General features: G+C 39.7%; 1 protein-coding gene and 1 non-coding gene across 3 annotated transcripts in view; both read right to left on the bottom strand.

Moving 5' to 3' along the window:
- SPIDR (scaffold protein involved in DNA repair) overlaps positions 1-23050 on the bottom strand; it is a 509957-nt gene that overhangs the window by 70037 nt on the left and 416870 nt on the right. For both annotated transcript variants that reach the window (XM_030304272.1, XM_030304271.1), the window contains exon 11: positions 1540-1680. In XM_030304272.1, coding sequence (XP_030160132.1) covers positions 1540-1680 — 141 coding nt within the window. The remainder of the gene's footprint in view (positions 1-1539; positions 1681-23050) is intronic.
- On the bottom strand, positions 14182-14285 carry LOC115506572. The gene has a single exon (XR_003966427.1). It is a non-coding gene; the product is annotated as a U6 spliceosomal RNA (small nuclear RNA).

Below are 23050 nucleotides of genomic sequence, written 5' to 3' on the forward strand. Positions count from 1 at the left end.
TGATAATACAGCCACCCTTTCATAAATAAAAGGAAGCATTTGTTATAAGATAAATCTGCAGGCTTCAATAAAATGTTCTCGTATCTATCTAACTAGGGCTTATAGGGGATCTTTCAATGAAATACATGTCTTTTAGAAAAACAAGCTCTTGGGCAGAGCCATCTCTCACCTGCACAGTACCATATGAAAGCCAGACGGTACACAGAGTCGTGGCCAATGGGAATGCTGACTGCTCACAATTTAGTTTTTTTTTTTTTTAATTTTTTTTCAACGTTTATTTATTTTTGGGACAGAGAGAGAGAGCATGAACGGGTGAGGGGCAGAGAGAGAGGGAGACACAGAATCGGAAGCAGGCTCCAGGCTCTGAGCCATCAGCCCAGAGCCCGATGTGGGGCTCGAACTCACGGACTGTGAGATCGTGACCTGAGCTGAGTCAGACGCTTAACCGACTGCGCCACCCAGGCGCCCCACAATTTAGTTATTTTTTAAAAATGTTTATTTATTTTGAGAGAGAGAGCACGCACGCAAATGAGTAGGGAGGGGCAAAGAGAGGGACAGAGAGAATCCCAAGCAGGCTCCACACTGTCAGAGCAGAACCTGACAAGGGGCTTAATCTCACAACTGGGAGATCATGACCTGAGCTGAAATCAAGAATTGGGCACTTAACCAACTGAGCCACCCAGGTGCCCCCAATGCTCACAATTTAGAATGACTGTGACTAGAATGTTCATTATGCAAACCAGTGGAAGATGCTATCCATAACTGCTTTAAAATCAGAATATCATATACTTATAATGGTTTTTTTCTCTCTTTCCCAGATACTGGTATAAGCTCAGATGTTCCTACAATTAGACAAAAAATTAACATCAAAAGAGTTAAAATAACACACCATTCAAGGAAGGAGAGATTATAATAAAATAGAGAAAATCCCAAATTTACTGTTTATACTAATTCTCTATATGATTGAATAGTATGATTAAAAATGTTCCTTCTTTTTCCTAATTCATAGATTTCAGATGATTACTGGAGATATAATAGCCACAGTTTGGACCAGATCTATGTACCATTCTACCTTGCTTATCCAAAATCATATTTTAAGGTAAGGTACCATGAAACTTAACAGAGAACAAAACTTTCTTACTATGGGAAGCAAAAAGATGTGACAACTTAAAGAGTTTTATGTAAAGCTTATAAACTGCCTGTACACTAAGTTATATTTTCGTTTATATAAACTGGCTCATGCGAAGCTGTTTTATTTCTTAATTAGTATACAGAAAATAAATCTTTATGATTAAAACACACATATATATAACATTTTGTATTTTCTTAATTTTTAATAAAATTAGGAGTCACTAAACCTGTATAACTGTTTTTGTTGCTAATTATAATTTTTTCCCCTAGAAGTACTTTATGGGCTTTATTCAACTCTGACCTAGTTTTATAGACAAACTCTAGGATCCTGGTTTATTGCCCTTAAAACTAAGAGATAAATCACTAATTAAAGAGCCAGTCATTGCAGCAATTACAGAGGGTCCTCACCTTCCTCTGGTGGCCTTCTGTAGAACCTTCATTCCCATCAGGCTGCAGGACTTCCCTTCCAACTGTTGGTCTTTCAAGATGGCGCCCTCAGAGTATACTTCACTGAACATTCCATAGGCATCTTGCACGAGAAGGCAGACTCTACAAAAGAATATTCACATTTTTTTTTTTAGAAGATAGTTTTTGATTCACTACAGAGAATAGGATTCCCTTCTTCTTCACTAGGAATCCATTGAAATCATCTTCCTGAATGGATAAATCAGGGTAAATGAAGTTGAATTCAAACGTGCGCTTTTAGATTTGTACTGACAGGTGTTTGGATCCGTATCCACCTCATATGGAAGGAAACAGAATTCTCTTTTGGCATAAAACTAAACCCTAAGCCAAATGTGGTTTAAAAGCACACGAAGAAGATCATCCTTTCAAATAAAATATATTGCCACTGTCCCAAAAAGGGTATCCTTCTTCCCCAGTTTTATCTTGCCTTTTATAACAGTAGACATTTATATTTTGCATGGATGCTCAACATTGAAAAACCTTCAGTGTTAACATTATGATGAGAACAGTAAGGGGCTTTCTCTGAGAAAGTACATATTCACAGACATGCATATCCCAGTAGGATAAAAACCAGTATCCTTGCTGGCAGCAACAGAGACATGATGGATATTCAGTGACATGATGGGATTCCCCCCAACTTTTAAGTTCAAAGGGCAGTACTTATAAACACCTCTTTTCTTTTTTCTTAAAAAAATCTCACTCTCTCTCTCTCTCTCTCGATGAACAAGCAGGGGACAGAGGCTGAGGGAAAGAGAGAATCTTAAGCAGGTCCCATGCTCAGCAAAGAGCCTGACCTGGAGCTCAATCCCATGACCCTGGAATCATGACCTGAGCTGAAATCAAGAGTCAGATATTCAACTGACTGAGCCACACAGGCATCCCTATAAAAACCTATTTATCACTGAATTTCCAATCCTCTCACTTCATAATTCAGGGAAATGAAGTCTTACTTATTATGATATGAAACATTCTCAGAAAATATTTACTGAAGCCTGAAGAAAATTTAGGTAATAAATAACACCACCAAAGAGAGTGTGAGGAACAAAACTATTTTAAAGATGAGGGTGTACAGGAAAGTGCATGTTGGGTAAGAGAAGATCACAAATGAACAAAGGAACACTAAATATGAAGTAGTGAACTATAAACATGCTTAGAAACTAGGCTTCATGATTAAGTTTCCCCTCTCAGGCCCACAGGGCCCCCTTGGTTCACAAAAAAAGCAAATGGAAATCTTGTGTGAAGGAAACCACCTTTAATTTGATCATTACTTGTCATGGAGTAAAGCCAAATCAAATAAATATGCACTCCAATAAAAATCACCTCATAGGAAACAAACCACTACATGGGAAGAGTAAAAAAAATAATAATAACAATAGACCTCTTGAGAACTTGACATATTAGAATTTAAAGATATGAAGTATGGAATAACTATCTTAAAAAAAGGAAATTCATGAAGATGTAATACAAGACAAAAAGCTGTACAAAATGACTTGGCAGGTTTGAAGAATAAAATTAGAACTTTCAAAAAGGAAACACTCCACTTACTGAAATAAAAATGTTATTAAATAGGTGTAAACAAATGGTTACATGTACCTGAAGAGTATGGATATGTGAATTGGGTTACAAATTTGAATAAATTACCTAGAATGTATGTTGAGAGCTGAGATAAAAAATGTGAGAGAAAAGAGAAGTACAGAGGATAGGATGAGAAAGTCTAACATTTGTCTAATAGGAATTTCAGAAGAACAAGAGAGAGGAAGAAGAAGCAATAGTTTGTAGATTTAGTAACTGGGAAATCTAATGTAAGAAATGAATCCAAAGATCCAGGAAGAAAAACAAATACCAAGCAGTACAACTAAAAGGAAACCCATCCTAGGATACACACTGTAATAAAACTAGAGAATATCAAACACGATGAAAAGATTCTAAAAGCAAAAAGCATGAAAAGACAGACTATCTACAAAGGAATAAAAATTTGATTTACACCAACCTCCTCAAGAGCAATGAATGAAGCCAGATAACAGTGAAATATTTTAAGAATTCTGGAAGCCATCTCAAAACTGTGTACCTGCAAAACTATCTTTCAAGAATGATGGTAAAATAAAGTCATTTTTAGATAAACACTAGCTACATTTTCCACCTACACAGCCTGAAATATTTACTAGTTACTAAGATAATTACTAAAATAATTTCTAAATTATGTAATTTAGGAAGAAGGACATTATTCTGGAAAAAAAGGTCGAAGATACAAGGACTACTGACCAACAATATAAACAAAACAAACACAGTAGAATAAAATAACACCACCATCAACAACATCAATTAATGTGGGGGAGCTGAAAAATTGGAAATGGAGAGCAAGTAGGTCAAATGGGGTGATGAAGTTCAAATGTTTCCAAGTGCTCATATCACTCACAGCAGGATTAAGATATTAACTCAAGATTTCATTAAATGTTTACATCTGGTAAAAATTCAAGGATAACCACCAAAAGAAAAGAAATAGGTGTATAAATTCGAAATTACTAGATGGAAAAAAATGGAATGAGAAATATAGACCAAAAAAAAAAAAAAACCCCAAAACAAACAAACGAGAAACAATACAACCTCAAGAAAATGCACACATAAATGCACACATAAAAAAAGGGCAGGAAAATGTAAGGTAATAAGTATAATGGTAGACATAAGTCTATGTATATTAGAAATGGAATAAAAATGATTTAAACTTGTCAATTAAAAGGCACAGTTTGTCATGGTCGGTTTGAAGGAAAAAAAATGTTAACAGGAAATCTTCTAAAACACAGAAAGGTTTAAAGGGTGAAAAAAAAATGTTTCAGGTAAATATTAACCAAAAGAAAGCCGAGGCGGTAGTTCTGAGACTTAACTAAATAGATTCTAGGACAGAAAGCATTATTAAGGATAGAGAGGTCACTAATATTGATTTCAAAAAAAGTTTAATTTCCCAGGAAGGCATATAATTATAAATCTTTATGTTCTCAGCATCAAAATATATAAAGTCACACAACTACAGAGAGAAGTGAACAAACCCAACACCATTGTGGGAGAGTTCAACATACCTCTGCCAAGTATTAAGTCAATCTGAGGAAAAAATTAGTAAAGATTTGGAAAACTTGCATATACCTAAAAAGTTTGATTTGTTGGATAGGCAATCAGAAAAACTTCCCACAATTACAGAAAATGCATTCTCAAGCACACATAGGACATTTATAAAATGTGACCAATTGGCCGAAGACAGGTCTGAATGAATTTCAAAGAGTCAGTATTGTATGGGACACATTGTCTGCCTATAATATAATTAAAAGAGAAACCAAGTGAAAATAGGTATCTTTAAAAATCTTCCATTTGGAAATTTCACAGCATCCTTTTCAACTCACAGGTCAAATATGAAATCACAGTAGAAAAGAGACAGTATTTTGAACTACGGGATAAAAATACCAGACATGCCAAAACTTATGGATTATAATGATGCTTTAGGGAATTTGTAGCTTTAAATATAATAAAACATGATCACTTCTCCTTTTCTTTGTAGATCTTTTTTTTTAAATGTTTATTTATTCTGAGAGGGAGAGAAGGAAAACACACACACACACACACAGAGTGCAAGCAGGGGAGAGGCAGAGAGAGACGGAAACACAGAATGTAGAACAGGTTTCAGGCTCTGAGCTGTCAGCACAGAGCCAAAAAAAAGTTTTTTAATGTTTATTTATTTTTGAGAGAGAGACAGAGAGAGAGAGACAGAGAGAGAGACAGAGTGTGAACAGGGGAGGGGAAGAGAGAGAAGGAGACGCAGAATCTGAAGCAGGCTCCAAACTCTGAGCTGCCAGCACAGAGCCTGATATGGGGCTCGAACTCACAGACAGCAAGATTATGACCTGGATTGAAGTCAGAGGTTTAACTGAATGAGCCACCCAGGTGCCTCTTTGAATTAGTTTTCTATGTACTTATCATAAGTTATATACCTCTGTCAACTACCAAAATGTTCCTTCAGGGTGCTGAACCTTACAGGTACTCTGCCTTGAAAGGGCTCTCCTGGAGCCTCTGCTCCTGGAGCCTCTAGACTCCAGTCTAGACTGGTTAACATCCACCTGTGGCATGGTAGTTAACCTGGGATCGCTTGTCAGAAAATCTGAGGGATTTCCTTTGCTGCTCTAGCATGTTCAGTGTCCTATTTTCCATATCTCATACCTCCCTTTTTAAACTTTTTTTTAAATGTTTATTTATTTCTAAGAGAGAGAGAGAGACAGAGTACGAATGGAGAAGGGGCAGAGAGACACAGAGAGACAGAGGGATACACAAAATCTGAAGAAGGCTCCGGGCTCTGTGGCTCGAACTCACGAGCCATGAGATCATGACCTGAGCCAAAGTTGGACGCTTAACTGACTGAACCATCCAGGCATCCCTCATATCTTCCTTTTTTAATTGACTGTAAGTTAGTAGGTCACATCTTCTAACTTCCTGAAAAGGGGGGATTGGGAGCTAAAATTTTTTTTTTTTAATTTTTAAAAAATATTTATTTTTTTTTTTTAGAGAGAGAGAGAGAGAGAGACAGAGAGAGCAGGGGAGGGGCAGAGACAGAGGGAGACATAGAATCCAAAGCAGGCTCCAGGCTCTGAGCTGTCAGCACAGAGCCTGACATGGGACTTGAACACATGAACTGGGAAATCATGACCTGAGCCGAAGTCGGAGGCTAAAGTGACTGAGCCACTGAGGCGCCCCAGGGAGCTAAAATTTTTTAAACGTTCATGAAATTTTTGTTAAACTATCCTCAAACTTTACGGGTAGTTTGGCTGAGTATAGATTTCTAGATTGGAAATAATTTTTCTATTCCAAATCCAATACTGCTTGTCTTCCTCCTTTCTATAGGGGAGATGAGCTCTGTTCTAGTTCCCAGGGTGCTGACACTAAATAGTGACAATTCCTCAGTACACTGGGTGAGTGGTATGCTTACTGAGCCCCTTCACAGTGGAATCACATCTACTCTAAGTCATTTCATTGATAATTCTTATTTTTTCTTTTCTCTCATTCTGGTTATTGGACATCCTGGACAAGTTCTTTAATTTTCTTAACTTTTCTCTCTTATTTTTCACTTCTTTCTGGCAGTTTCTTCAACTTTGGCTTTCAATGCTTCTAATTAGATCTTTCATAATTTCTACTTTTCATATGTTTAAATTCTAACAGTTCTCTTTTAAGCTCTGAAAGATGTTTTCTTGCCCCTTGACAATGTTCTTTTTTGTTTTATGGTTGCAATATCGTAACTTCATTTAAGAAGCTTTCTTCAGGCCTCTGCTATCTGTTCCTATCTTAGACCAAGCTCTAACAAGCTTTCTGGATTCTCCCAAAGGGAAGGAAGAGGAACTCATCAGCCATGGGTTGAATGAGCTGGGTGATTTTATAGTTGGGGAATCTCAGATGTTAATATCTTTATATCTCCTGTTGATGAGAAAATTCCTCAGAAAAGACTTGTGTTTAAATACCCACTACATACCAGGGTAAGGCAGGAACGACCACTCAACAGTGTATACTAGGGGGACAGGATATGATCGCTTCCTGGACAGACTTGCAACTAATTGTTTTTCTTATTTTAGTCCTTTTTATCTGCCACAGTGGTAGTAGGAAAATTGGATATGCAAACAAAAATAATCCTTAACCGTTATCTCACATTATACACAAAAATTGACTCAAAATGGATCATATACCCAAATATAAAATTTAGAACTTGAGAAAACACAGGAGAAAAAATTGTTGTTAACCTTGGAGTAGGTAAATACTTCTCAATTAAGACACAAAAACACACATTATAAAAGAAAAAAAATTATTTTGACATTACCAAAATTAAAACTTCTGCTCTTCAAAAGACACCATTAAGAAAATGAATAGGCAAACCATAAGCGCTAAACTGACAAAGAGCTTGTGTCTAGATTCCATAAAGAACTACAGAGCTTATTATTGATAATAATAATATAATAATACTCTATATTACGAGGAATAAAAGAAGACAATCCAATCAAAAATGGGTTAAAGATACAAAATATCATGGGGCACCTGGCTGGCTCAGTTGGTTAAATGTCTGACTTTGGCTCAGGTCATGATCTTGCATTTGTGAGTTCGAGTACCACATCGGGCGCACAGAGTCCGCTTCAGATCTTCTGTCCCTTTCTCTGCTCCTCTGTTGCTCATGCTCTCTCTCAAATAAATAAACATTACAAAAATACAAAATATCATGAATTCCATTTCTATGAAATATCTAGAACGGTTAAATCCATAGAGACAGAACAGAGAATGGTGGTAGCCAGGGGGGTAGGAAGAGACAGAAATAGGGAGTAACTGTTTTATATGTATGGGATTTCCTTTTGGACTGATAAAAATGTTTTTGAACAGAAGGAAATGGTGACTGTATACTACTGTAAGTTTTATATCAGGTGAATCGCACTTCAGTGTAAAACAAACTGGACAAATATGTGAATAAATGCTTCACCAAAGAGTATGGCCAATAAACACATGTGGCCAGTAAACACATAAAAAGATGCAGAACACCATTACTCATAAGGGAAATGCAACTTAAAACCACAATGAGATACCACTATACCACTATACATATATATATATATATATATATATATATATATATATATATACTGGAAAGAGGGAAATAAAAAAAGGTTGACGGTATCATGTTTGGTTGAGGACATGGAAGAACTGAAACAATCAGATTTTAGGTGGAAATATGTATGTTAAAGCCACTTTAGAAAAAACTTTGGCAGTTTCTAATAAAGTTAGACATATACTAATCACATGGCTAGTCATTCTACTCTAGGATTTTCCCAAAATAAATAAAATAATATATCTGTACAAAAAAATTACAGATAGGTGTTGATGGTAGCTTCGTTAAATAATAGCCCCAAACTGGTAACAAGACAACAGCTGAATGGATAAATAAATTGTGATGTATCTTTATAATGAAATACTACTCAGTAGAGAAAAGAAACAAACACCTGACACAGGGATGAATCTTGAAAACAGTGTGCTGAGTGGAAAAAACATAAAAAACAGTTTATATCAAATTATAGAAAAGGCAAATGACTCTACAGTAACAGCAAACAGATCTGCAGTTGCCTGGAACTGGGGCCAGGCAGGATTGACAGCAGAAGGCATATGGAAACTTTTTGGGGTGACGGAAATAGTCTATGACTTCACTATGAAGTGACTCTACATGGTAAATGTATTTGTCAAAACCCAATGAACTATATGCTTAAATGGGTGCACTCTATTGTATGTATGTAAACTGTACTGCATATAAATTGTACCTTCAAAAAGTTGTTTAAAGGAAAAAAAAAAGGGTAGAGGAGACAACTTGAAGAAAATTCCACTGGAGAAACATAGGATAATTATGGAGAAGAGATTGGAAAACTTATCGTTACCTATGGAAGTTGCTACAGTTCTAACTCATTGTGCTAACAACAGGCAAACAATGAGAAAGAATCAAATGCTTAAAAATCCATTAGAAAAATATTATCCTTTGCAAAGAGGCGTTTCCCCTTGTCATTATGAACTTTCAAAGGAAAACTGATATAACTTAAGCACATGTTTTCTTGTGCATCTTCAACAAATACTGAAAATGATCTCATACATACATACATACATACATACATACATTTAAATTGCTCTCTGCACTGTTTTTATTTTTTTAAATTTTTTTTTTTCAACGTTTATTTATTTTTCTTGGGACAGAGAGAGACAGAGCATGAACGGGGGAGGGGCAGAGAGAGAGGGAGACACAGAATCGGAAACAGGCTCCAGGCTCTGAGCCATCAGCCCAGAGCCCGACGCGGGGCTCGAACTCACGGACCGCGAGATCGTGACCTGGCTGAAGTCGGACGCTTAACCGACTGCGCCACCCAGGCGCCCCTCTCTGCACTGTTTTTAAAAGTAGGCTTCATGCCCAGCATGGAGTCCAACATGGGGCTTGAACTCACGACCCTGAGATCAAGACCTGAACTAAGATCAAGAGTCGAACACTTAACCAACTGAGCCACTCAGGCACCCCTGAAAACCACTTGCTTTTAGAGACAACTCTCAGAGTATGAAATTATAAATACATTTGGATATTTTTAAAAAGGAAACAAATACATTATTAGTGTTTCATGAAACAAAACTTAAAATCTTACCTTTTTCATGAAATCTCCATTACAAGGAACCACAAGCAAATTAACTATTAATTCCACCCTGAAAACATTAGGGTTGAAAATGCTCCCGTGTTCTCTATCTGAGCAGGCTCTCAATAAAAACTCTTTTCATGCTTGAGAGATTGAATGAGGCTGTGTTGTGAACACACACACAGCAAACTCACATAATACTTAACTGTATACAGTGTTCGCAGAAATAATCACTTATTCACTCACTAGTGAGTTCATTTAAAGCTCACTGAGCTTATACTTTGTAGCATATGTAAGGAGGGAAGGAGTCAAATAGAAATATACTTGAAAATCAAAAGATTTGAGCAACGTTAACACCTAACACTAATATAATGTATTATGGCTAATTACAGCATTGTCATAGTGTCTATTTAATCCTTCACCTGAGGAAACTAGGCATTGTTGACAGATGAGTAAAGTGAGGCTTAGAATGTTTTTAAAAAACCTAGCCAAGACCGTATGGAGATAACTGAACCAGGTCTTAAATGCAAGGCACTTGATTTGGTATTTTTGTGCCATAATATCACGTTACAGTAACAAGTTGTACGAATGTAGAAGAGTGATTAATTTTGTGGAGTGGAACAGAAGAGAACATCTGAGAGCAACTAGCATTCTAGTCTGCAAGGCAAGCACCAAGAATGCAACAAGGAATTAGCTCACGGCAAACTGCATGATGACACCCCAGAATATCTTAATCTAATCTTTATAGAGAGGCAACGATTTTTCCTACTGCTAAGTCAAACTATTTAAAATATACGTAAATCATATCTAGAAGAACTTTATCCACTCTACAACTTTCAAAAGATACTTTTAAATGTTTTGACAAGAATTATATTAGAATATTAAGGTCAGAATGTAAGGAACTTATGCTAATTATTTTCTAAGTCTGCTAGTGTAATATAATGAAAAAGAAATACTCTTAAATCACTTGAAAATAATTTTATTAACTGTTTGATACTGTATGACTTTAATCCAAGACCCAAGTGGGAAAGAACACAAGATTACTCTTTCATAATATTGTCCTATTTAAAACAGTGTGCTATGTGAAAGCAAGGATAAAAGTATACATTTTCGTGTTGAATTTATAATGTCTTTTTTGGTCCACAGACCATTTCCTATCATAACCTTTGGGAGTAAGTGCTTTAATGTTTTGTTTTGTTTTCTTTTTTTTCCTCAAAGGTCTATTCACCTTTAATTACCCCACCACCAACTTGCCTCTCTGTTCCATGTCTAATTAGGGAGGCTAAGGCAGAGTCTTGGGGAATCAGGCTCCATTTCCTAAGGAGGAAGTCCTAGACTTCCTGTAAGAGTGGTCTTATACGCGTTCAGTTAATGCCTGCTTGACTATACTGATGTGTCCTGCACAGTTTTGTAAGCATTATTGCTTAATAATATATGCAAAAGTCAAGATGAATATAAAAACTTCCGTGGATCTGCTTTATAAAACTAGAGAGATTTGCTTGTGTTGAGGAGAGAAGAGGAATTAACTAATACCTTTTCCTTAAATCTGTTCTGGTATTTGCCTTTATCTCAAATAACCAAGGAATGGTGCTCTTACTCTTCTGCCCTAGAGAAGAGCTATTAATATTTCCCTTCTCCCTTTTTTCTTCATGCCTGGCCACACACGCTTTCCCGCCTTGCCCTGCTCACTCAGCTGAAGCTCAGGGCTCACCAGCTCAGGCCTGAGGTGGAGTCACTGTCCTCATTAGTTCAAATGGATTGGAACTGTGGCATTCAACAGTCCAAACCAGAGTTAGCTTATCAGCAGCATACAAAAAAATTCCACCCACTCGTTGCTGCTTCCTGCTCAGTAGATACCATCTCCTAAAATCAGTGCTAGTGTGATAGGTCTGAGCAGAGAAGTGCCCCCTGATCAACTTGTTTTTCCTGACTCACCAGAGATGTTCCCCATGAAGCACATCATGTTTTAAGGGAACACAAATGGCTTCCCAGGGAGGAAAGAAATACCATGTGAGTAACTCTGGGACCTTGAAAAAGTTACTTACTGTATGAACTTGAATTTCCTCATCTTAACATGGGAATAAGGGATCCTAATTGAGAGCCTGTTGTGAGCATTAAAACAGTAACACAGGGCTTCTCACAGTGATTGGCACAAGTAGATCAAGTTTTCCTCGGCAGGGTCCTTAGGCCAATTTTATAATAAGATTTTCCCCCATACAGTTCTTGAACATTTTTGTTAGATCTATGTCTATATCACTTGCAATTTTGTTTGCTATTTTAAATGTTTTTTTTTTTTTGGTTGTTTGTTTGTTGCTATGTTGCTGGTGTAAACAAATACAGTTGGGAGTTTTATTTTTATTTTTTTTTTAATTTTTTTTTCAACGTTTTTTTATTTATTTTTGGGACAGAGAGAGACAGAGCATGAACGGGGGAGGGGCAGAGAGAGAGGGAGACACAGAATCGGAAACAGGCCCCAGGCTCTGAGCCATCAGCCCAGAGCCTGACGCAGGGCTCGAACTCACGGACCGCGAGATCGTGACCTGGCTGAAGTCGGACGCTTAACCGACTGCGCCACCCAGGCGCCCCCAGTTGGGAGTTTTATACAGAAAATTTTTGTTAATCCCTCAATCTTTCTAATAGTATTTGTGATACTTTTTATGAAGTTTTGTGTAATCATGTCCTCTGTGCATTATGACAACTTTGCTTCAGGCTTCCTAACCCTTATGGTTTTTTTCTTTTTTTAATTTATCTTTTCTGACTGCACTTTAGGACCTTCAGCACAGTGCTGAAGAGAAGCTAGTGACATTGGGCATACTTATCCTGATTTTGAATAAAATGTCTTTAGTGTTTTATAATTAAGAATGATGTTTGGTAGATATCGTTCATCAGGTTAAACATTCCTAGTTTGCTGAAAAATTTTTTAAATCATGCCTGGGTATAGGATCTTATCAAATGCATTTTCCATATTAATTGGAATGACTATATGATTTTATCTCCTCTGATAATGTTGTAAATGACAATTATAGCTTTTTAAGTTAAAGCATTTTTTTTTTTTACTCCTGAGATAAAGCCAAGATCCTATTTGCTATGTTTTGTTTGGGATTTTTCTATGTCCATGAGTGATACTGACCTTTAATTTTACTTTTCATAGTAGATTTAATTTCATTTCTCAAAGCAATTGACTATTTATATTATTTTCATATGATAAGTTGACAGGGATTCTTTTTTTTTTTCCTTGAAAAATCTGTATGAGATTTGAATGATTTATCAAAAGTTTGAAAAAATTTAGTAAATACACACACATACACACAGCCCTCAGATCTTTATCCATTCATCTATTAATGGACACGTGAGCTGCTGCTTCCAGATGAGTAAAGTTTACCAGTCAAATCTGAAACATTTCAGCTACTATTTACTCAGACGGTTTTTCTGCACCCTCCTCCCAACTTTCCTGCCATTCTACCACTCCCATTACATGTATGTCGGTGCACTTAATGGTGTCCCACATCTCTATGAGGTTCTGTTTCATTTTCTTCATTCTTAAAAAAAAATATTTTTAAATGTTTATTTTTTGAGAGAAAGAGACAGAGTGCGAGTGGGTGAGGGGCAGAGAGAGAGGGAGACACAGAATGGGAAGCAGGTTCCAGGCTCTGAGCTGTCAGCACAGAGCCAGATGTGGGGCTCGAGCTCACAAACTGCGAGATTATGACCTGGGCTGAAGTCGGATGCTTAACCGACTGAGCCACCCAGGCACCCCTCATTTTCTTCATTCTTTTATTTCCCCTCTAAGGATATTTGCTATTTGGGAGATTTCTATAATCGTACAGAAATGATTTATTTTGGTGTGTCCTGTTTCTTCATAAAGATTGAGTATTTATTAATTTAAAATGTATTTATTTTGAGAAAGTGAGAGCAGAGGGGAAGAGTAGAGGGAGGGAGAGACAGAATCGAGTGGGGCTCAAACTCATGAACTGTGAGATCATGGCCTGAGCAGAGATCAAGAGCCAGACACTTAACCAACTGAGCCAAGATTGAGTTATTTAAAAGTCTTCACAAGTACTCTGAATCTCTAAAATACTCTGTAGTCATAAATTTGAGATTGAGTTTTAACATCCTATTGAAATTACCATACTCTTTTTGGGCAGAATTTTAAATTTGATGAAAGTCTTAAAAATATGTAATGTTTCAGGGCGCCTGGGTGGGTCACTCGGTTGAGTGTCTGACTTCAGCTCAGGTCATGATCTCTCTGTTCCCGAGTTCGAGCCCCGTGTCGGGCTCTGTGCTGACAGCTCAAAGCCTGGAGCCTGTTTTGGATTCTGTGTCTCCCTCTCTCTGGCTCTCTCTGCCCTCCCCCTGCTCACGCTGTCTCTCTCTCTGAAAAAAAAATAAACGTTAAAAAAATTTTTTTAAATAAAAAGATACGTAATGTTTCACAAAGTTGCATGTCATCTTTGTGCAGAGGCTATAGCAGTTTCTGCGCCATTCCAATTTTAGTGTAAGTGCTGCCAAAGTGAGCACTCGGCATTTCCCCCCCTCTCTCCTTCACATTGTGCAAGCTCTATTACTCTGGATTCATAGTCACAACCTTTCTTCTGTCAGTTCAAATCTACTGCTGAGTCTATCTAGTGAAGTTTTCATTTTGGTTATTACACTTTCTAACTTTAGATTTCCCATGTGGTTCTTTTTTATAGGTTGTATCTTTTTCTTCTGTTTATTTTGAGAGAGAGAGAGCGAGAGAGAGAGAGCGAGCACGTGAGTCCAATGGTGGAGAGGCAGAGAAAATGGGGGGGGGGGGAGAGAGAATGGATCCAAAGCAGGCTCTGCGCTGACAGGAGTGAGTCCAATGTGGGGCTCGAACTCATGAATTGCGAGATCATGACCGGAGCTGAAGTCAGACACTTAAACAACTGAGCCATCCAAGTGTTCCTAGAGTTGTATCTTTTTACTGATTTTTTCCATTTGATTAGACACCGTCAACATTCCACCCTTTAACTCCTGAGGTATGGCTTCCTTGAATTCTCTAAACATATTTATAATGGCTGCTTTGAAATTTTTGTCTGCTGGGGTGCCTGGGTGGCTCAGTCGGTTAAGCAACTGACTTCGGCTCAGGTCATGATCTCACTGTTCGTGGGTTTGAGCCCCAAGTTGGGCTCTGTGCTGACAGCTCAGAGCCTGGAGCCTGCTTCAGATTCTATGTCTCCCTCTCTCTTCCCCTCCTCCACTTGTGCTCTCTCTCTCTCTCTCTCAAAAATAAAGAAAATGTAAAAAAAATAAAAAAAATTAAAAAAAAAAAGAAATTTTTGTCTGCTAAGTCCAACATGTGGGCCCCTTCAGCTGCCTGCACTTTTTGCCTCCTGTGTATAGGTCACACTTCCTTGTTTCTTCATAAATCCTGTAATTTTTTGTTGACAACTGAGCATTTTTGACAGTGTATTGTGGCAACTCTAGATATGGATAACTCGCCTACCCCAGGGGGTTGGTACTGTTGTTAATCAGTTATTTAGTGACTTGTCTGAACTTTTTCCTGCAGGCTGCAGTATGTGATGTTCCTGCTCCAATTTTTTTTTTGTTTGGTTTTATTTTTATTTATTTATTTATTTATTTTTTTAAATTTTTTTTTCAACGTTTATTTATTTTTGGGACAGAGAGAGACAGAGCATGAACGGGCGAGGGGCAGAGAGAGAGGGAGACACAGAATCGGAAACAGGCTCCAGGCTCTGAGCCATCAGCCCAGAGCCCGACTTTTTGTTTGGTTTTAATCTTTTCACACTGTTACCTAGGGGTTGCCCATAGGTCAGCATAAGCTACTTTGAAAGGTTGTGCTTAAGCCCGCTTGGAAGTTAGATTTTTACTCTTTGCCGTTGGGTGTATACACCTTGGAGGTTGCTGTCATGGTTCAAGGAGGTAGGATTTTGTGCTCCTGCCTCTCCATCAGCCAGGGCTTGTATTACTCCTTCGGAGTCACTCCTGGGAGGGCATGGCCTTGGGCTGCCAAACTGCCAGGGATGCGTCTCCTTTATTTTAAAGTCTAGCTTCCTAGGGGCTGCTCCTGGGTCAGAGCAGCCTACTATTCACCTAGTAGGGTTGCAGGGGTGCTGAGGCCTGCAGTGCCAGTGAGGCTCGCACTCCAAATCTTCCTTGTGGGTTGCTCTGATTGCTCCTGAGTGGGGGCAGCTGAGCACACCCTTCTTGAGTCTGAAAGTTTTACTGTGATACCAGGAGGGTTCTTCTTGGCTATGTCTTTTCCCTGACGCTCTCTGTTAAAACTGCTGATTGCTTGGTCATCTCTTTATTGACACAGTATCACAGGGCTATAGGCAGTCTTGGAATTGCTCTCCACCAAGATCCCCATTACTTTCAACAACACCCTCGAGCAGAGGATTGTACTCTGTTTCAAAACAGGTCAATTCTCTCAGGCAGTGCCATAGGGCTCTTCTTCCTTATAACCTCTTGTCCTCTGGGCAGAACCTCTGTGCCACTTGACAGACCCGGGGGTGAGGATGGAGTCCCCTTCTCCTGGAGTTACACTTCGGATCCAGAGTGCGTGTTGGGGTGGGGGTGGGGACACTGCTCTGGGACTGCTTCTCTGCTCTGGTGCCTCTGTCCTATGGGTGAGCTACAACATGGGCTAGGAGATCTCCCACAATGAAACTGTACCTTAGACTCTGAGCTGAGGGGAGTGGGGGCTTCTTCTTGACTGCAGTACTATAGCAGAACCCCAGAACAGTCTTCTTTTTTTTTTTTTTTTTTAACGTTTATTTATTTTTGGGACAGAGAGAGACAGAGCATGAACGGGGTAGGGTCAGAGAGAGGGAGACACAGAATCCGAAACAGGCTCCAGGCTCTGAGCTGTCAGCACAGAGCCCGACGCGGGGCTCGAACTCACGGACCGTGAGATCATGACCTGAGGTGAAGTCGGCCGCCTAACTGATTGAGCCACCCAGGTGCCCCCAGAACAGTCTTCTTAAGACAACTTGGGCTGGTGGCGGCATGGATCATGTCTCAAGGGCCACGGACTCCTTGTTCTTTCTGACACTTAGCAGACTTTCTTGGTTCTATTGATGGAATGTTTCTCCATTTGCTGTATGCCTTTAGGAAAACTTCTTGAGGCTTTAAATGATTTTTAAAGTTTTCTCCAGCTAAAATATTTGTTAGGGACAGAATTCACTGTGTCCTCACTCTGCTATTCTGAAGGCAGTCTTCTATTTTTTTCTTCAATTTACATCCAGGAGAAATTATGATCCCATGGATATTTTGCATGTGCTATATAGGAAAGCATAATGGCTCTTTAGCCATTATTTATAAGTTTTGAGAGTATTTGGAAAGTTTCCATCCTAAATTTGCAGACTTGAGTGTGAGTTGTTCTTTTTTCTTTTTTTTTAAATTTTTTTTTTCAAGAGTTGTTCTTTTTTCTTAAAAGACATCTTGATTTGTTTGAACACAATTGCTATGTCAGACAAAAGAAATGCAGTGAGGCACAGAGGTCCACAGAGCCATGATATAAATGTCACAAGATTCTTAATAACAATGGCACTTGTGGGTTTTTCACTGTATACCAAAACAGTGCTCTGGCTTTGGGTCGCATCTAGTAAATCTATGATCCACTTATTTATGTGCTAAATACAGCAGGACTGCTGCTGGCTCAGGCTGCCTGCAAGGCACTAGGAATCTGGCAATGAGCTACATAGACCCTGCCCTCTGTGCCTCCTTCGGGAAACACCTAATATGCATATAAATATACAATCACAAACTGTGGGAGTGCTAGCAAGGCAATACGCAGAGTGCCTTTAGATACAACTTAGGGTGGGATGGTCTAACCAGGGTGGTCAGGGAAGGTTTCTTAAAAGAGCTGAGTCCTGAAGAAGGATAAGCCAATCATGCAAAAGGTTGAGAGAAGAGGACTTAAAACATAGAAAACAACATATACAAAATCCTGTAATGGGAAAGAGCTTTTCCATGACTACGAAATTGAAAGAAAGCTAGAAAACAAGAAAGAAAAAGAGAGAGAGAGGAAGAAAAAAAAAAAACAAATAAAGAGAGAAGAGATTAGTAAAGTGGTAAAAAGGGTAAAGACTAATAATTGTGATTTCAATTTGCATTGTTCTTTTTTTTCCAATGCATTATTGTAAATTTAAGTTATATTTATAATCAAAGTTATATTAATAATAAAATTAAAATGTTGACAAGCATTTGTAAAGAGAGGAGAAAATGGGACGGGAAGGAAAGGACCAGGTAGGGCTAGGAAAGAGAGGCATTGACCTAGTGGAGGCGTCTCATGGTTGGACGTGGCTGGTACCGTGACGCCCAGTAGTGGCTGGAGGCAACGGCCATGTGATGATGGCCTGGTGGAGGCTGACCTGAGAGGAAACCAGGGGTGACAAATGACAGGCATGTGTGCCAGGCAGCACACCTACCTCCTGCCATCAATGAGTCAACAACAGGGTGACACCGGACGGGGTTTGATAAAATCACTGTTTCCGAAACAGAAGTCTTGGCACAGGGTGGAGGATGGCTTGAACGGAGAACTTTGCAGAGGGTCTCCTTAGACCAGCATGAGGTCACTGCTCTGATCAATGGCAACTGTCTGTCTCACAGAAAATAGTGAAGCTGCAAAGTGGTGTTCACGGGCCAAGTCCAGATGGTTGATATGTTTTCTTTGGTTTATACAGTGTTAAAACATTTCTAAATTAGTTAACAGATAACAAAAATTGGGAGATTTTATGCAAACCTCAAATTTCCTGTGGTCTTAAGAAACCTAGAGTCTGGCAACACTGAGTGAACGCTCGTGGATGAGGCACCAGCTTGTGAGCTCATCCCTTGGGCCCTGGCCCTCACCCTTGATCCCCAACCCTTGTACGACTGCTGTTCTCTCTTGGCCTCTGTCAGCATGTGAGAATGCATTAGAAAAGCATTTCAGGGAGGAGACAGAAGAACATGGTCACGATGATGGGTGAGGGTCAGGGAAGGGTCTACACTAGCCTACGATTTCTTTTTCTTTTTCCTTTCATTTTTTAATTTATGGACAGAGAGAGTGCGCACATGTAAGCAAGAGCACACGCAAGTGGGGGAGGGGCAGAGGGAAAGGGAAGGGGAGGGAGAAAATCTTAAGTAGGCTCCATGCTCAGCTCAGAGCCTGACTGGGGGCTCACTCTCACGACTGCGACACCATGACTGTGAGATCATGACCATGAGACTGTGACCTGAGCCGAAATCAAGATTTGGATGCTTAACTGACTGAGCTACCCAGGCACCTCTCTCTTGCTTACTCATCGGTGGCCTTCTCAATTATTTCAGTCTAAGGTATATCAGACCAGCATCGGAGGCATCTGAGCAGAAACTGTATCGGCATGTGGTCATGCTCAGAGGGAGAACCAGCTGACACTCGCACTGTTCTTAGTAACGTCTGAAATGCTGTGAGCTCAGCTGCTAGCCAAGCCCCATGGAGATTAGGAGATCGGACATTTTATTTTTTTAAAAAATTTTTTTTTTCAACGTTTTTTATTTATTTTTGGGACAGAGAGAGACAGAGCATGAACGGGGGAGGGGCAGAGAGAGAGGGAGACACAGAATCGGAAACAGGCTCCAGGCTCCGAGCCATCAGCCCAGAGCCTGACGCGGGGCTCGAACTCCCGGACCGCGAGATCGTGACCTGGCTGAAGTCGGACGCTTAACCGACTGCGCCACCCAGGCGCCCCAGGAGATCGGACATTTTAAAGTGATGTGATGGTCAGTGTTAATAAAACTGGGCTTCCACTTTGGAAAAGCAGGTTGAGTACATCCTTTTGCTTTCCTGCCACAGAATACCCACTGGGCATTCTGTGCACGATCAGTAATCTCAAATCCGTGCAAGCTAGGGCTCAGGTCTAGGTGACTTTTCATACTCCACGTATCACTGAGCCCTGAGCACTGCTGGTGGGTACCATACACGTAGCCTGAGGGGGGCATTGCTATTCTTAGCAGCGATAAACTTCCAACAGCAGAGAGAAAATGTGTCACAGGGAGGAAATAGGATGTTAGTGGTTTGAATAAGTGCCTCAGAACTGCATTCATTCCATGAGACAGAATTTGCCATTCAAAACTCTTGGAATAAAAGTCTGGCAAGTGGATGCCACTTATTTAAAATCAATGTTCCACCCATGCCTAAAATGTAGACCCTGACCCCACATGAAATCCTTCCTCTCATTTTCATGATTGGAAGCACGTGGGGCAGGGGAACGGCAGGTCTGGAGAAGACGGGCTCTCTTTTGAGCTCTGCTGTTGCTGGATGTGGGCCCCCGGCTCCACACGGGTACAATGGAGATGAACTGAAGTCTGCTTCACACCTAGTAAATGCTTGCACCTAATCTGCGCTCAAAATCTTGGTGTCCTTTGCTCACCAGGCAAATTCACTACTACAAATGCACTTCATGGACAAGATTCTTTTCTCTTATCATGTGCCTGCTCTCCTAAGTCTGTAGTAGGCGTGTGCACCTTGGTGAAGGGGCTTGAGGAAAGTGCACGAGAGCAGCACGGGGGTGCATTATCCCACACAGAAAGGGTGTTGCCACACATGAAACCAACTTGTGCCCGGCCTTGCGATGCTGCCCTGGTCATCCAAGTGACAGCAAGAAACAATCGTGAAAATGCCCATGGTCTTCAGCTTGCGCCTGCCCCTCATCAGCCACGCTCCACCCCTCCCAGCTGGGAATATAAGACAGTCAAAAAGTAGCTCAAGAATCTCCCGTTTCAGCCATCAGGAGTCATTCAGCAGGACTTTGATTCTATGCATTTCTGAGCCATGAGGGTGAGGCCAGGACCATGTTGGAAGAACTGACTAAAACGGGTGCCAAATGAAACTACATTCCACTGCGCATTCCCAGCAACATAAAATAATACAGATAAGAGGTTCACTGTTCAATCCCATCCACATCATGTTGGAAGTATAAAAGTCCATTATGGAGTTAATATTTATCTTTAAGAATTTCTTTTCCTTCTCTTACCAGCTTAATGGCACATCATGCCAATTGAGGAATACTTTAAGAATTCTAAAAATTCACATATTGTCAATCTGCAAAAGCAACAGAACAAAGCACTAGGAATAAGGAAAGCAAAACTGTTGTAGAGGGAGTTTCAGAGAGACTGTAATTTAATTCTTCTTTGAAGTTTTAAATGTCCCTCCCCCACTTTGGAAAAATATTCATTTTTCCCTTTCTTTTCACTCACTGACTCAGTATCACAGAAACACAAGTGAAGAAGAGAGAGAAACAGTAGATTCGTGTGTGTCTGCGCGTGCGTGCGTGTGTGTGTGTACGCATGGACAGTGAGAGGGGAGATTACGTGAACATGTGGGATGTTTGCCCGGGTTATGGGAGCAGTTCTTAGCAGTCCACCAAGAATTCCCGGAATCAGAGTCAGTCCAGCCGCTTTCTTCCAGGTCAGTGTCAACTTAAGCAGCCTCTAAAGATCAACAGGATCTTTGTCTCCACATTATGATTTCTTGCTAAGCCTCTATTTTAAGGAAGAAATGGAAGAAATCGGAGGATGAAGTGAGGGGAAAAAAGCAGGAGAAAGGAAGGGGGGGAGGGAAAAGGGAAGAGAAGGGAGGAGAGAGAAGAAGTGTTTGAACATGAACAGGGGGAGGAAAAGTCACAGCAAGGAGGGAGGGAAGAGGAAGAAAAGGAGGAGAGAGGGACAGCAGAGGGCTGAGTGGGTGGAGGGCCTTTCCCCAGCTCCACCAACCCGCTTGACAGACGGGAAACCAGATACAGCAGGACATTGTGTTCTTCTCCTGAAAAACAACCAGACTGCGCTCCTAAAGTAAACAGTTAATCCTGTTGTTTATCTTTGTAACATGACGAGATGTTAACAGGATGATTTCTACTGCACAGAAATGTGGTTTTTATTCATTTAAAAAATGATATTTTCTCTTTGCTAAAATACAAGTGTGACATACAAACTTTCTAATATCAATGAACGGGAAGGAATAACAATCTCTCTTTGGTAAAAGTGACTTAACTAAAGGATGCCAAAAAAGTCTGAGAAAGGCCTTTTCTTTACTTGCACATCCTATTTATTTTTGGAAAATACTGCATTACTGGAATTAACCAAGCCAAACTAAAACAAAACCTGCTGTAAGCTTGGTCCATCCCGGAGTATGATCTGGGGCATTGCTTGTGGAGATAAGACTATAACTGGGCCAAGACAAGAGTAAGAAGTAATCCCTGTTAAAATAACACCAGCATTTTTCACAGAGCTAGAACAAACAATCCTAAAATTTGTATGGAAGAAGAAAAGACCTTGAATAGCCAAAGTAATGTTGAAAAAGAAAAGCAAAGCGGGAGGCCTCACAGTTCCAGACTCTAACCTGTATTGCAAATTTCTAACAAGGTAACCATGGGTTCACATGCAACTATAAGGTATGCTATCGAGCTCGGATGTATACTTTGCCCAGTCTCCCCCACTAGTGTAGTACTATACTAGCAAATAATAGTACATCACAGCTAGGACACTGACATTGATACAATCCACCAGTCTTATTCAGATTTCAGAAAAACACATTTCACTTGTGCTTGTGTGCACGTGTTCATGTGTGTGTTCAGTGCTCTACAGTTTTACTACATGTCTAGGGTCCTATATCCAATGCCAGTCAAGACGCTGAAGAGTTCCAGGGCACCTGGCTAGTTCAATCAGAAGAGCATGAGACTCTTGATCTTGGGGTTGTGAGTTTGAACCCCATGTTGGGTATAGAGATTGCTTAAATAAATAAAAAAAAACCAAAACACTAAAAAAACAAAGACACTGACCAATTCTATCACTACAAGAATTCTTTATGCCGCCTTTTATAACCCACTTCCCACTATCTCCCCACCCCCATCCCAACATCTAGACGCTATTAATCTGTCTTCCATTTCTAAAATTCTGCCACTTCAAAAAGTTATAAAAACAGAATTGTCCAGTACATAGTCATTGGCATTGGATTTTTTTTTTCCCTCAGCACAGTTTCCTGGTGATTAATCCAAGCTATTATGCCTTTCATTTCTATAGCAGTTTTGAGACATAATTCACATACCACAAAATTCACCCTGTTTTTATTAACAGGGCAGAATACATATAGCATAAAATTTACCATTTTAACCATTTTAAGGTGTGCAGTTCAGTGGCATTAGGTATATTCACAATGTTCTGCAACCATCAACACTACCTTATTCCAGGACATTTTCATCACCCCAAAAGGAAATTTCAGTCTACTAAGCAGCCTCCTCATCCTCCCCTCCCCCAAGTACCCAGAGACACACAATCTCCTT

The sequence above is a fragment of the Lynx canadensis genome, chromosome F2, assembly GCF_007474595.2.
Source record: "Lynx canadensis isolate LIC74 chromosome F2, mLynCan4.pri.v2, whole genome shotgun sequence".
In the NCBI taxonomy this organism is placed as follows: Eukaryota; Metazoa; Chordata; class Mammalia; order Carnivora; family Felidae; genus Lynx; species Lynx canadensis.